Raw genomic sequence first — 15209 nt, 5'->3', positions numbered from 1 at the left:
ACATATTTTTGCCTTTATTTTTAAATACATTTGCAAAAATTTCAACCAAACAACCAAACTTTGTTCACTTTGTTATTATGGGGTACTGCATGTAGAATTTTGAGGTGTAAAATGAATTTAATTTTGAAATAAGGCTGTAACATGACAAAATGTGGAAAAGGTGAAGTGCTGGGAATATTTTCCAGATGCACTGTGATCGTTCTCGAGGTTGTGCTTTGCATACTTCAGTTTGGCTTGAACATGTCAATGTGTGCAGGATTCTACTGATAGTCTTCTTAGACATTACAATTCCCAACTAGGCTAAGTCATTCACTAGTGTCTCAGAAGTTGTTTTGGGGTCTTTAGACACACTTCACACCTCTTTTCATTACAATCTTTCAGAATCTTTCACTTCCTACCTCTGCCAGGCTCATTGTTATGGCTGAATAATATTGAATTTCTTGATTATACTTGTCACTCCAGTTCTTTGTATATCCATCTCCTGTTTTGTGAGCATCAGCAAAGTTTTTCTGAAGTTGTTCTTTTGTTTTTGATGCTTTTTCAAATGACAGCTCAAACACTTGCTGATGTTTTTATACTGTGTTAAATTGGAAGATAACCCTCAGTTTTTGGTTGATTTTACAAGTTTTAAGCATTTCAAAGTTAAAGTGTAGCATTCCACGGCACTGGTTTGTGCTATAGGTCAATAAAAAAAGCAAGTTTTTCAGGGGGCTAATAATATTGACCCTTGTAATTTGTATGTTTTGTTTTCCGTTGCTGCAATAATTCTGATAATGTGCGCAAACAGAAATAGTACGTTCAAAATAGTATGTTGAAAAGTAAAAAAAAAAAAAGTGTCATCAAGTGCTTTAAAACCATCGTTGAGGTCACCACTTTTAAAAGCTCGTGGGAAATTAGCTAATTTTAACAGTTACCTGAGATTTTCAACCTGGCGTTTGTTTTTTTAAGTATTACAGTTTTGTAATTAGACTCCATTTCCATGTACCACTCAACAAATCTCGCATAGATCCATACAGTGTGCACACTAATCAAAAAGCATATCATGGATGACTTTCTAATAACTGTGAAACCATTTTGTACAAAAATTAATTCAATTTATTCCCCAAAATGAATTGTAATAATCTCGGTCATCACTTGAACTCTCTCATAAAACTATCATAAAGTCATATTTATTCTGTGGACTGGCATCACCCCAACCGGTCGGGGCCGCCCCTCCCTGAGCCTGTTTCTGCCAGAGGTTTCTTCCTGTTAAAAGGGAGTTTTTCCTTCCCACTGTCGCCAAAGTGCGTGGTCAGAGGGGGTCATAATTGGTGGGTTTTTCTTTGTATGTATTATTGTAGGGTCTACCTTACAATATAAAGCGCCTTGAGGCGACTGTCGTTGTGATTTGGCGTTATATTAATAAAAGTGAATTGAATTGAATCTTTTCTATTGCTCAAACCAAAGAGCCACAAGCATGGCTGTAGGATCTAGTTCTATTTCCCACTAATTGCCAGTTCATTTCCTTGTACTTTCTCAGTAGTTATTGCCCCATTTTTCTAACTGACAGCTTCCTTTAAAAAAAAAAAGAAGAAAAAAAAAGAGCATCTACCAAACTGACTTGAGTTTGCACATCAGGCATGCTGTACTCTCAAGAGAGGATGCATCTAAACCTTATGCTTACCATCATATTTCAGTGTCCTGAGACTCTCCCACTTGTGCTCCTTTCCACTGCAATCAGTGGCTCAGTCCTTGATGTTCCAGCATTAAGGACAACTTCAAGTCCATCATATTATCTGCAGGACAATTATGTCTGATCTGCTAGAAAAATTCATTCAATAGAATCAGACTGCAAAGAAAACCGCACATCAAGAACTCAATAGGGACTACTGTTTTCAGTTACACAAAATAAGCAATGGGAATACAAAGACAACTATTCTGGCTGATTACTGCATTTTATTGAAGGCTTTGGAATATAAGTATTTTTCCCCATGAAAACATAACCAAGAGTTATAGCTCCAGAACTTCCTCTACTATGTCGTTTTCAAAACAAACTTAATAATTTCCATCAAGAGTTAACAAGTGAAGAAATCTTGTACTGTTGAACTAGTTAAGTAGTCAACATAATAGTAAAAAGGTCTTGTGTTTCACGGGTAGGTAAGGCTGAAAGCATAAGGCTGTAATTCTGACTGCTACTCAACTCTTATCACAGTGTCAAAGGAGCTAATGTCAGGGCCATCGCTTTCCCAAGAAGGTTAACACGCACCATGATGAAAAAAGAAAACAAAAAATTGTTAAACCATAAAAAAACTTATGTAAATGAGTCTAAAATTGCAACATAGTTTTAGACAATGTTTCCTACTGTGTGTGTAAAAATGCAACTATTAAATACTTAAGTGCCAATATTCAGTAATTTATTACTTTTCTTTATCAAATAGGTTCGTTCCTATTTATTAAGCATTTTAAGATAGAACACAAAAACAAATGACTCCTCTCAAATCAAATATGTCAAACTATCACGCCAATTACAGGCCAATTCAGAAACAAAAATAAAAAGACTGCAGGACAGCTAACTTCTTTTCCACCTGTGATGCATTGTGATTCTTTTCAATGGCTCTGAATGCCACTTGATAACAGCCGGACAGGCCAGAATTAAATTCTTCCAAATTAAAGTGATGACGAAACCTAACAGCATGTCACATTTGGAATAAGTCAAAATGAAGATGTGGCAACAAATCAAGATAAGGCTCTCAATGCCCCTAATGCAACTTCAGCCTAGTATGCACTACTCTGAGGTCTTCTGCCATTGTGTTTAAGTATACTGATGTGAAAAGAATGAAAAAGCTGTGACAGTTTTGGTTATTAAAGTGCTCCAACACACCATTAATTAGCAGCGGTATGTATATATAAACATGGTTCAGCACTTTTGCAAATCAACCATTTAAAAAGCCCCCATTCTGCAATCAAAAACCAAAAAACAAAACTCTAAACCACCATACAAAGAAAACCAAAAAAAACACTCTAGTTCTCTCAGTAGTTACTTCAATTTGACCTCAGGTTATGACAAAATTGTTATTAAAAAAAATAGCTGTAGAGAAATTAACATGACGTAAAAACAAACTACAAATAATGTCAGGCAGAATATCATCCATACTTTACATACATACAAAATTACATTTCATTTTTTTCTCTTTTAAGAATAGATTCTGTAAACACTGCTTCAGGTCCTTCAGGTTTGGTTTATCCCCTTTTCTGCTACAATCTGTAGGTTTTTCCATAGAAAATAGTCCGAGGCTCCTGTTCTGGCACTGCAGATGATTCTTCCCCCACCCCCAACCTTCGCAACATTAATACAACTTTTTCAATTTTCTACCTATTTCACAGCAAAACCAAAAAAAGTGAGGAAAAATATAAGTATTGAGTGGAAGCTCTAGTGCGTTGATGTTGTCATGTGGGTGTTTTAAAAACGTGAAGATACTCTGACCCACATAAACCCAGTCTTTATAAAAAAGGGAAGGACAAGAAATAAGATAATAGAGAAGGGGGGGCATGGGGTGTTAGCTGAGGACAGTTGACAAGGCTAGGTTTTGAATATAGATAAGGCATAGCATGGGCAGAGGTTGGGGAGGTTTGAATTAGGAGTCCACATGTCAGGCAGACTGTTAGCCTTTCCAGTACATTTTCAAAAATGGGATCAGAGGGTAGCATTAGGCAAGGGCGTTTCTGTAAGGTAGTGAAGGACTTTAGATGTGATTTAGAGGCCTTGGAGGAACTCCTGGAGCTGCCTGACGAGCTCCGTGTCCACAGTTTCCATCAGGGCTCCAAAGCCCTGGTCCCCCATCAGGGCCTGCTGCGCCTTCAGCTTTTCATAGACAAACTGCTGGAGAGAAACGCTGTGCACCGGATCCTCCAGGGCCAACTGCAGGAGGACAAAGAAAATGGAGAGTGGAAAAATTAGTGATCCCACCTGAGAAAGGGTCTGTTAGGCAGCACTTTGGGAGAAAACAAAAACACCAGCAAATCAGCTGCTCATGGTTGTAATGTAGGTCTAACAGTTCCCATACATTAATTTCAGAGGCTGTTCAAGATACAGTAAGTAAATATCCAATTTTGAACTGAAACTAAATAAACCGATGCAGGGAGGATTAATGTTCTGGTACAAACTCAGATCTGGATTTTTGATTTTTTCCTCTCAGACTCGATTTCATTTTCATGATCTAATAACTTTTGGAAGAGATGCCGCCCTACACCAGGCCATTATTTTTGGTTACTGTCTCGGTATACAAGCTTTTACTCCGGTTTTCAGAATTTTTAATGGTTTATATGATTACTTAGCACTCTGAAGGACAACTACATATTTCCTTTTTACGACGCAGGATTATTGGTATTGCACACTATAAATAGTGGAGAGATACCAAGCAATATATACAAAGTATGTGACAGGAACAAAACAGGATGAAACACAAAAATTCATGACCACAGAGAGGTACTCCACCTAGAGAATAAGGAAAGCGTATCTTAATTAGAAAAGAGAGTGTAATCTTGATTCACTTAAAGAAAGAATATCAACATAATCCATAAAATGAGCTGCCTGACAAAAAAGGCAAATCCACTAATTACTCTTAATTTCATTAATGCCTGCTATGTGTGGCAATGTGAGTAAGTAGGTGTGTAAAGGACTTTCACTGAAAATGCACTGTGGATTGTTTTAAAATGATTTTTTTACAAAAAAGGAGGAAAATACAACAGAAACCTTTTACGTGTGGCGACTCTGGCATATACAACTAACAGAAAATGTACACAAGAAAAAAATAATTCAGTATTCACAGTCACTGTCATTCATCTTATACCGAAGAAAGCGCTGGAAAAATAATAATTGACGACAGTGTAACAAAAAAACAAAAAACAAAAAACAAGCACAGAAGGCTTGAATGGTGGACTACAGCTAACACATTTCTGTAAACCTGCACACTGTCATTTATTTTCTGTGAAGTGAAGCAGAGGCAAACACAACAGATGGCAAAAGCCTGAAAGCCGGGACTCGGCCTGCAAATAAATTAGAGAGGTATACAAGTTCTGTTAACACCACTGCACAAACAAAACTTCCACGCATGCAGTCAAGTTTTGAAGATTTCTTTTTGTGTGCGTCTTATAAAATGTATAAAGACAATTTTACTCACCCTTTTATGTTTTTAATCAGTATGGGTACCTTACTATATCACCGTTTGTAACATTTCCACGTATTCTGGCTCTCTTTTTTGCTATGATTTCCCCACAGATTAATTAATTATCATTGTTGCTTCAAAGCAGGTGAGTATCTTGAATTTCAAAAAACTCTCCTTGTGATCTCCTTTATCACCTAGCACAAACTTGACATTTTGGCGAGCGTGTTCACTCTTAATCACATCAGCCCACAACTGAGAAACAACTCTGGGTCCTTAGAGAAGCACAATATTGCAGTGGCAAATCTTAGTCTCTAGCCAATCACTGGAAACAATACTTGTCATACTAATTTGTTCTTTGTCATTACAATGCTATCAAACTAGTAAAGAGAGGATGTTGTAGAGTGGCTTAATGGAAAAGCTTTCATCTAAGCTGCATAATTACCTTCTCTCTGTATACCACAACATCTTTAAGGTCTTTTTTGTGTGTATAGCTGTGTGTGTCTGAAGCCACATATCATGGCACTTGAATACATTTTTAATCACTATGGTCCTCTTAAGCATCTACTATGATCAAACTAGGGAAAACATTATTAATGCAATTCTTCATATGTCTCAGTAAATATCAGATTAGTTTGGGTTAAACAGGAATAGAAGCAATTAAGTCTGCATGTAGAGATTACAATATTTCAGCAGCAATGCAGCCCCTTATCAGGACTGCACACTTCATATATACTAAATGAGTTTTTAGAAAAATGCCAGAAAAACAATTCAAGTCTTTGCATATGATAGGGTGTGGATTAAAGTTTGCTGAAGTAGTGTAAATTATTAATTAATATTATAATTATTATTAAATTATTATTATTAATAAAGATTAAAGAGAAATTGATAAGTGAATAGAATTAAGAAAATAAACAGAATGTACACTCGCCAAGCTACTTCATTAGTTAACCCTGTTCAACTGCTCATGAACCCAAGTATATAATCACCCAATCACATGGCAGCAACATTATGGATTTATGTAGATATGGTCTTGATTGTATGGTTGAAGTTCAAACCAAGCATCAGAATGTGTAAGAAAGTTAACTTAAGTTACTTTGTATGGTTGTTGGTGCCAAACGAGCTGGTCTGAGTATTTTGGAAATTGCTGATCTACTAGATTTATAATAACCAGTCGTTATAACCAAGGTGTGCAGAAGAACAACTCTGAACCTACAACACATTGACCCTTGAAGCAGACTGGCTACAGCAACAGGAGACTACACAAGGTGACACTCCTATTCCTGTCAGAGAAGAACAGGAAACTGAGGATAAAATTTGCACAGGCTCACGAAAATTGGAGAACAGACGATGCCTCTGATGAATGGAAAAAGAGAGATACCGAGAAACCCCTTTCCCACTTCCAGCACAAAGAGAAAGTAACATAAGTTATATGAGCAGAAAAATACTCATTTTCTGTTGTAACAGAAATTTGGTGTAAACAACATGAACTCATGGGTCCTTCCTGCCTGGTATCAGCAGTTCAGGTTGTTGCTGGTGGTGGAATAGTGAGGTGGGGGGTGGGGTATTTTGCTGGAACACTTTGGACCCCTTTCAACCAAGTGAACAGTGTTAAAATGCCACAACAAACCTCTATTATGGTGCGATCATCATCTCTTTATGACCACAGTGCTTCCATCTTCTGATGGTTGCTTCAAGCAGGATAACACATCCTCTGACAAAACTCCTCTTAAGCTGGTTTCACAATGAGTTCATCACAATCACCATGTCTCCCATTTACATTTGGGCTTTGGTGAAACAGTAAATCAAATTGTGGATGCGCAGGAATAGCACCTTCTTGAATATGTCCCCACAAACGAAACAAAGCCGTTCTTAAGGAAAATGGGGGCCAACCTGGTGATAGTGAGGTGTACCTAATAAAGTAAATGTTTCTGTACCCCAAAAAACAAAGTTCTGAGATAGAGCAATGGACTGTATTTAGGACATGCTTTGTTGAGACTGTGCACATAGCAACACTGATCAAAAGCAGTTTACAATGTTGCCACTATCAATATAAACAGTATGCATGATCCACTGTCAACACAGGGGGGGGGAAACAAGGGCAGAGATGAGAAAACAAAAGAAGAAGATAAAAAAATAACGGTGGCATGAGGCACTAAAACGTGTAGATGTGACTGGTATAAAGGAATGAAATGTGATAAGGGAACAAGGAGACAAATGTGACAAAAGAGGGAAAGAATCGTCATGCATGGGAATTAAGTACCAGGAACTGGCTAAGTAATGTGGTTCAGAGAACCCCATAAAGGCAGTGAGTGATAAAAACAAGATGATGTGGGATGCAAGAGTGGGCAATCACAGCTCTACCTCATTGTTCAGGACAGAGAAAAGAGATGAGTGGGAAACATGAGAGAGTTGAAGAGAGACAGCTGAAATGACAGGGGCTGTAAAAGCCCTCATCTCTAAAGTAATCCCAAGACTACTGTTGTCCTTTTCCAAAGCAAACAGTTCTCAGATATTTCTATAAAAACATCAGTGTTATTTAAAATTGGCCTAAAAGGGACTTTAAACACACTTAATTCACACAACATCATGTATACCAGTAACCAAGATCATTAAAGCTCTCTGAATGGCAGGCTCACACAAAGACAAATGGTATTAGTACAGAGATTGCCAATACTGGTTTCGGGACTGGGAGTAACAAGGACATATTGCACAGAGATGATAATCTCACAGACTTCACAATAGTAAGCCTTTTGTTTTTTATTTTTTTTAAATCTTCAACTTTCTGATCTCTCAGACCTGTTCTCCTATTTCCACTCCTCTTACAGTTTACTACAACAGACTACTCTATTCAGTCGAAAAACACATTTGTACTGTAGCAGAGGATATGAAAGGAAACTAAGTCAGGCAGACAAATGCTAACTGGAGTTAATGATGCAATAACCTGTACTTTTCCAGCTTTTATCTCACATCCCGTGGTGCCTCATGTCTAACTGCAAACACACAAATACTCCGCAAGAGCGCGAGTGTGTGAGCACATACACTGACTTCTGTGTGATGTAATGAACTGTGGGCCTGCATGATGTATTGAAGTGTAAACTGTATTGTGTAAGGCGATGCTGACAGCACCGGGCTTAGTGGATTACACTGCGGGCAAATGTTAATTTCATCAGCTAATTTATGACACATCATCTGCAGCCTCGCCAGCTCGTCGCCTTTAGAATCTCTAACTAGACATGTAAGCTGCTCTCAAGTGGTCAAATTTGACTCAAAGCATCATGCTGTTTAAGAGAAGCTATTGTCAACTCAGGTTTTAATGGCATCGCGCTTATACAACACCAGAATTTTTGAGTGAAATGATTTTTGATGTCAGTGAATATAAAAATATTATTGGACATGTGTACCAGTTATTAAAAACATGTGTAGTATAAGGCTTATGGTAGATATTGAGTCTCTTAAACATATACCATCATATACATTATAAAAAGTAAACTTATATTCTCTTATTTTTTCTGCATGTAAATTTTCTGTCATGCATTATCAGTGTTTTGGTTATAATGTATTATGCATAACACTTAAAAGCAAAGATAATGCATTATTTATTTGGTTCAAAGTGAGTTATCCATTACACTACTCCCTTTGGACACGTTTTAGACTTTTGCACTACTCAGAGATGAGCTGTCACACGCTTAGATTGATAAATCTACCTTTAAAACTAACATTTTCACACACATCAGCACAAAGCAGTTTCCTAATGACATATAGAGATCTTTGCACTTCATGATTTGTAGATACTTTGCCATTTCTATACAGCCTTCTGTGTTAATCAAAGTTAGGTGATTTTTACGCAATCTTGCATAAAAAGCAAAAAACAAAACAAAGAAACAAAACAAAACACGCATGACTTTCAATATAGAGATCATTTAACTCATGCACTGCAAGTGACAAATATTTGATTACAATTTGCATTTTGAGTGCTGAATTTAGGAGCAGTAATAGGTTAGACAAATGTAAAGTGATTACATTTATGTGCTTCCCCAAACATTGAGGATTAAATGCATTTTTCATAAGCAACATTATTTCTCTATTCATTATTTCATTATTTTTCTCTTGGCAGGTAGTCCAAATCTGGTGTATAAACCTTAGCATGGCAATTTCAGCCATTCTGTTAATAAACAGAAGGGAAGACAAAAACAATCCCATCAGGATACAAATACTGCATAATGAAGGTGATTTTGTAAACTGGAAGCATATCTCATTTATGTCATTTGTTCAGTTGCTTGATGGGAGTGAACTATGTGAAATATGATTGGTTCAGGTCATTTGAGGCAAGGTTTCAATTTTGGAGTTTGTACTGTGAAGAAGATGAAACAGCAAAGTAATTGGGGGCTCCGGATAAGTGGGAGAAAAGATAAAGGCAAGAAAATGACAATAACCAAAAAAGTAAACATGGTTTGCCAACATAATAAGTATAGTAAAACCAACTAGGAGGAAAATTGACCGAAAGGATGAACTGAAAGAAAGAAAAAAAAAAAACATACATCTGTATTAATATTAGGTAACTTTGTGCACAAGCCAAAAACAAACAAAAGAAAAACCCCAACAAAACCCCCCACAACATAAAAAGCAGGAAGGAAATATGAAACCAGTGAAATTTGAGGGGAAAAGAAAAGGAATAATGATGAGAGAAAAGGACAGAGGGAGAGTGACATGCTTCCTGCTGCAGCTCACTGATAAAGAAGCAATGGTCGCCATGCCACAGACACAGAAGAAGATAAATGAGAGGCAGGATGAATAGAAGAGACAAATGAGATGTGAAGGAAGTGGAAAAGGTTTAGTAGATGTCTAGTGAGAAGATATAGAGGAAAAAAAAGCAGAGGAGACAGAATGGAGAAGCAGGCGAGATACGCTCTGAAGGAAAAAACTGTAATTATGACGATAATGATAATAATAATGATCCTAAGTGCCCACGGCAGTCCACTTTTACCTCATACAAAATACCCAATAAAAAAGCCTACACTTGGTCCATCTGTTCTGACATTACTTAGAGAGGTTGCCAAACACCTTTTTGCTTGCATCTTTTTTCTGAGACCAGTGTTGTCACATGAACAACTGTTTCAAGGCGGCACAGTTTCACAAATCCATGCCAATAACATGTAATTTAGCCTCTACTCAATATTTGCTTGCAAGTTATTCATACACCTTTGTTTGGGAAATAAGCTAATCTGTGCCAACAGGCTGGAGAGGAATATAGCCTCAGCACACCTGAGAGAGTTTGGAACATGAAATTATTTGATCATGTCACCCCACTTCTAGGTGTAAAGTGGCTTACCTAAACGGAACAGAGGACTACTTAATGTTATTGTATGCAGCTGTTCTTTAGTCGGAACAGAGTGGTTTTTACTGGGAAAAGGGCATACAGTACTTTGAACAGTTATGTACTATAAAACCTAAGTGCAACATTCAAGAGTTCCATATCTGACACATTGGACCACCCTAACTTTTGGTGACACAGATTCAATAAGATGCTTCTCCACAGAGAAGCATATGATGGCATCATATGCTTGTTGCAGATTTGTTGTTTGTACACTGATGATGAGAATCTCCCATTCCACCACATGCCAAAGATGCTCTGCTGGATTGAGATCTGGCAACTTTGTTGTCCGTTTGAACATACTGAACTCATTGTGTTCAAGAAGCCAGTTTGAGAAGATGGCTACACTATGGCCCATAAAGGAATTTATGAGATACTCAACTGGCCCAAAAGTGTGCCAACAAAATATTCCTCACACCATTAAACTACCACCACCAGCCTGAACCATTAACACCAGTAAGGACAGATCCATGCTTTTACAAGTACGCCGTTCACGCAAAATTCTGACACTACCATCAAAATGTTGCAGTAGACATCAAATGATTTAGTACTTTCCTGCTCATATACAGTACTGCATGTCACAAGACATACGTTTTTAACTCACTTTCACACGTAACTTTTCTTATAATCATTAGTTTGGCTCTCTTCAGTAGCACGTCTTTATCCTGTCTTCGTTCCCTCACCTGAACTGGTCGCAGCAGATGGCCTCCCCTTCCTGAGCCTGGTTCTGCTGCATTTTTGTTGTTATTAAAAGAGAGTTTACATTCCCACTGTTGCCAAAAAGTGCTTGCTCAAAGGGTGTCATATGATTATTGGGGTTTTCTCGGTTTTCTTTGTATTATTGCAACATCTTTATCTTACAATTTAAATCGCCTTGATGCAACTGGTGTTTTAAATTTGGCAATATATAAATTAAATTGAATTAAATTGAAAAGTCACGCATGTCACATGCAAAATACTTTTGTATGCATGTCTCGTTTTTTCCGTTCATCAGTGTCTCTGGATGAACAGACCTAGCACTGGGCTTGTCTGTGCCAAACAATATGTGTTGTAGTAGGCATACGGTGCAAACAATGCCAACCACTAATAGTAAATTATTCACAACATGGCAGATTAAAAGTTTTAAGCCATACATTTTAATGTCTATCTATATACAAAAAAGTCCCCAATTTATCACAGGCATATTTTTTTATGTGCTGCAGCAGATCTTTTTCATGCTATAGTTACTTAAAACCAGAGGATGAGCTCAGGGAAAACACCATCAATCTGAATAGACAGTTAAAAAAAAAAAAAAAAAAAAAAAAAATCATGATGTGTCAAAAAACCTTCACTGCTGATAAAAAAAGAAAAAATGCTGCCATGAATGATGGTCCTTCAATACAATAATCATAGGCATTGGGGTTTGAGTAAATCCCACTTAGAAAGTATGATGCTTATAAGCACGGAAAGACAAAATCATGTAAAAGTTAATTGTTGAATTTGCTCTTTCATGGGATTTTTTTGTTTTTTACAGTAAAAGTGCAGGATAATGGGGCCTTGCCCTAATGCGAGGCGCCACATCAGATTGAACTTAAGACTGATTATGAACATCAAAGAATAAGGATAGCAAAGAATTGCTCCTATGCCAGTAATTATGGAAGCATATATAAGAGTGTGGCTAATGGATATTATGCAAGAGAGGGAGTCTATATGTGTGCATGTTTTGTTGGCAGAGCTATGCTGGCTTGGTGGGAATGGGCCTGCTGAATATCCGAGTCTGACACTAATCCTATTACCTCTACTCCAACTGCTGCAGATATCAGCTATTGACTGGTGTCCCCACATACACTGTCCTGATTAAAGGACACCTACATACTTATACACGCAAGCATATATCTTAAGCTATTGGGCGGGGACAAATAAACATACACAGAACATGTAATCATGGACATGTTAATTCCACATTTTAAATGTAAAAGATGTAGTACAAAAATCTTCTTTCCACAGACATTCCAATTCGATGTGAATTTTTAAAGCATAATTTCATCTTGACGATGACTAACAAACTCATATCTGTCGTTATTCACATTCAGCTCAAGAGCAATTCAATTCCAACATTTTAAAGCCCACCACAGGCTTTTTATGCTCTTAAAGCATAAACATACAGTGGCTGGAGGGGAGCCTCTTAGCATCGGAGGAGCCAGTCCTTGTGTTTGCAGTAGCACGTTTACTCTTCCTGTGACAAACTCCAGTACAATCTTTCTGTGTCATAAGTGTGTTTTAATGCATATAAAACACAAACATGTGCAGGTAATGTCCACTAGTCCTAAAAGCCCTAAATAAATCCAGGACAGGAACACAGTAGATGATACTGAATAAAAAAGGTTTTAAAAAAGGTTAAAATAACTAATTAAAAATAAAGAAATAGCTTTGCATAATTTTTGAGAATGTTGTGTATCCAAGTATGTGAACAAAACATTCATAAATAGGGTGTCCAGATCTAATGATCAGCTTAGCTCTTATTTACATCAGTAAGAAATTTAAGTGTGAGAAAAAAAAAGATATTGCTTGATGATATAAAGTCAAGTCAGTCAGTATAATAATGGCTATAGCAATGATAGACATCCTGATCTGACCAACCTTGCAGCTGAGCAGACTGTCCCTTTCATTGCACCAATGACATTTTGTCTCGACCTGTATTAAACAGCACTGAGTGGACTTGCACCACTGGTCTCCCACAACTCCGTTTAGAAGTGAACAGTACCTCACTTTTAGTCAGTTGGGTGTTTTTGTGTTGCCTGCAGACTCTCTCTCCCACCACTTACAATGACAAAGATGAATTTTTTGTAATTTTGCGTCTGTGTACCGCCACAGAAGATTTTAAATCAAATAATCAAGAAGTGATTGAAGTACAAATTGTCAGCTTTAATTTAAGGGGGTTAACTGTTTAAGATTTAGACCAACTTTTTTAAAAATTACATAGTGGTGGTGGTCAGACAAATGTAACTGCTCAAAAACCCACCAACAGTTAACTATGAAAACTCCAAACAATACAAATAAATTCCATTCTATCACATCCAACAAATCTTCAGACTAGTAAATAGGAGAAATTTCCTGACCAGTTGCTTTTTTACGTCTCACTCAAAAATACAGATGACTTTATGCTAATAAGGCATTTTCAGTCATGCATTGCCCAAAAAAACCCTTTGAGACTGCATTGCTTGCTACTACTTTAGCATACAGTATTGCTAAGCTAATGGAAACCTCAGACAAAGAATCTGCATTACTTACAAAAAAAAAAAAAAAAAAAAAATGCTATAATGCTCTCCAAAGGTCACAAACTATAGACTACTACAGACAGCAGCCTTTACGGAAAAGCATCAGAGCCATGAAGCACTTTACATTTAGTCATCCAGTAAGCATTTGCAATAACGTTTAATACCTAACATCAGAAACCTGACTGAAGACATATGTATCGCTCAAATCTGAGTCTTAGGGGATTTTAACACTGATTGCTTGACTACTGCTTCTGACCATTTTAAAAGGGTTTTCTACAGTCTTATTATATCTTAATCAGGGAGCCTGGCAGACCTAATCTCAAGAACCCCTCAGGATCAACGCATAACTTCTTAATATAAATAATATGAATGTAATTTCAATGAATATAGGTGTTCTAAATGACACAGGCATTCATCACACACAATGCAGTTCATTTCAGGTTTATGTATATAATTCCCTATTTCGAGTCTGAGTAACACCAAAGGACTTTAGGGACTAAGGTAAGAACTTCACAGAATTTTGGAGAAAAAACCCCAAGAATCAGATGAACCCTATGAGCAAGCACTTTGTAATAGTGGGATGGAGAAACTCCCCTTTTAACAGGAAGAAACCTCTGGCACAACCAGGTTCAAGGAGGGACAGCCATCTGCTGTGACCGGTTGGGGGTTAGGGGACAGAGAAAAGATATTAAATGCTGCACTGGGGTCTAACATGACAAGCATAGAGATGAGTCCACTGTCAGAGGCCATAAGGTCATTGGTAATCTTCACTAGTGCTGTTTCAGTGCAAAGCTAAAACCTGACTGGAACTTCTAAAATAGACCGTTCCTCTGCAAATGATCAATTAGCTGTTTCAAAAACTTTTGAAATAGGAGGACGCCTGAAGATTGGTCTATAATGAGCAAAGACAGCTGGATCAAGTAACAGCTATTTAAGCAGTGGTTTAATTACAGCCACCTTAAAAGCCTGTGGTAACTATCCTGCTGATAGAGATACATCGATCATATTTAACATTTTAGCGTTAATTAATGGTAAGACTTCTTTGAACAGTCTTGTACCGATGTGATACTTACAGACACGTTGATGATTTAAAGGAAGAAATTATTGCTAAGACTGACAGGAAAGAAAGCATCTAAATAAACAGCAGCAGTTATTAAAGTTGCTGTACATGTCTCCAGGAAGGCTGTGAAGGTTGTGGCAATCCACAACAGCAGCTGTAATGGCAGAGAACCCATTTCTATAACAAGTTAACTCGTTTTCATCTACTTTTTCTAATTACTAAGTAAAAATAGACAAAAGTATTTAGGATTACATTTTGTAGGCTGTATTAGTTTTACAAATCACTATTTCATTACATGTGTTAAAATATGTATTTAGCATTCACTAATAAACAAAGACTACAACAAACTATACAATACCCAACACATCTACATAATT

At 37.1% G+C, this 15209-nt stretch overlaps 1 protein-coding gene across 1 annotated transcript in view; it reads right to left on the bottom strand.

The window, feature by feature from the left end:
• Positions 1-1918: 1918 nt before the first annotated feature.
• Positions 1919-15209, bottom strand: part of ipo11 (importin 11) — a 118901-nt gene continuing 105610 nt past the window's right edge. The window contains exon 30 of the mRNA XM_003446075.5: positions 1919-3898. Within this exon, the coding sequence (XP_003446123.1) occupies positions 3734-3898 (165 nt within the window). The 3' untranslated portion in view covers positions 1919-3733. The remainder of the gene's footprint in view (positions 3899-15209) is intronic.

The sequence above is a fragment of the Oreochromis niloticus genome, linkage group LG12 (assembly GCF_001858045.2).
Source record: "Oreochromis niloticus isolate F11D_XX linkage group LG12, O_niloticus_UMD_NMBU, whole genome shotgun sequence".
Lineage (NCBI taxonomy): Eukaryota > Metazoa > Chordata > Actinopteri > Cichliformes > Cichlidae > Oreochromis > Oreochromis niloticus.
The sequence above is the reverse complement of the archived record's forward strand: the minus strand, read 5'-3'. Positions and strand labels throughout refer to the sequence as shown.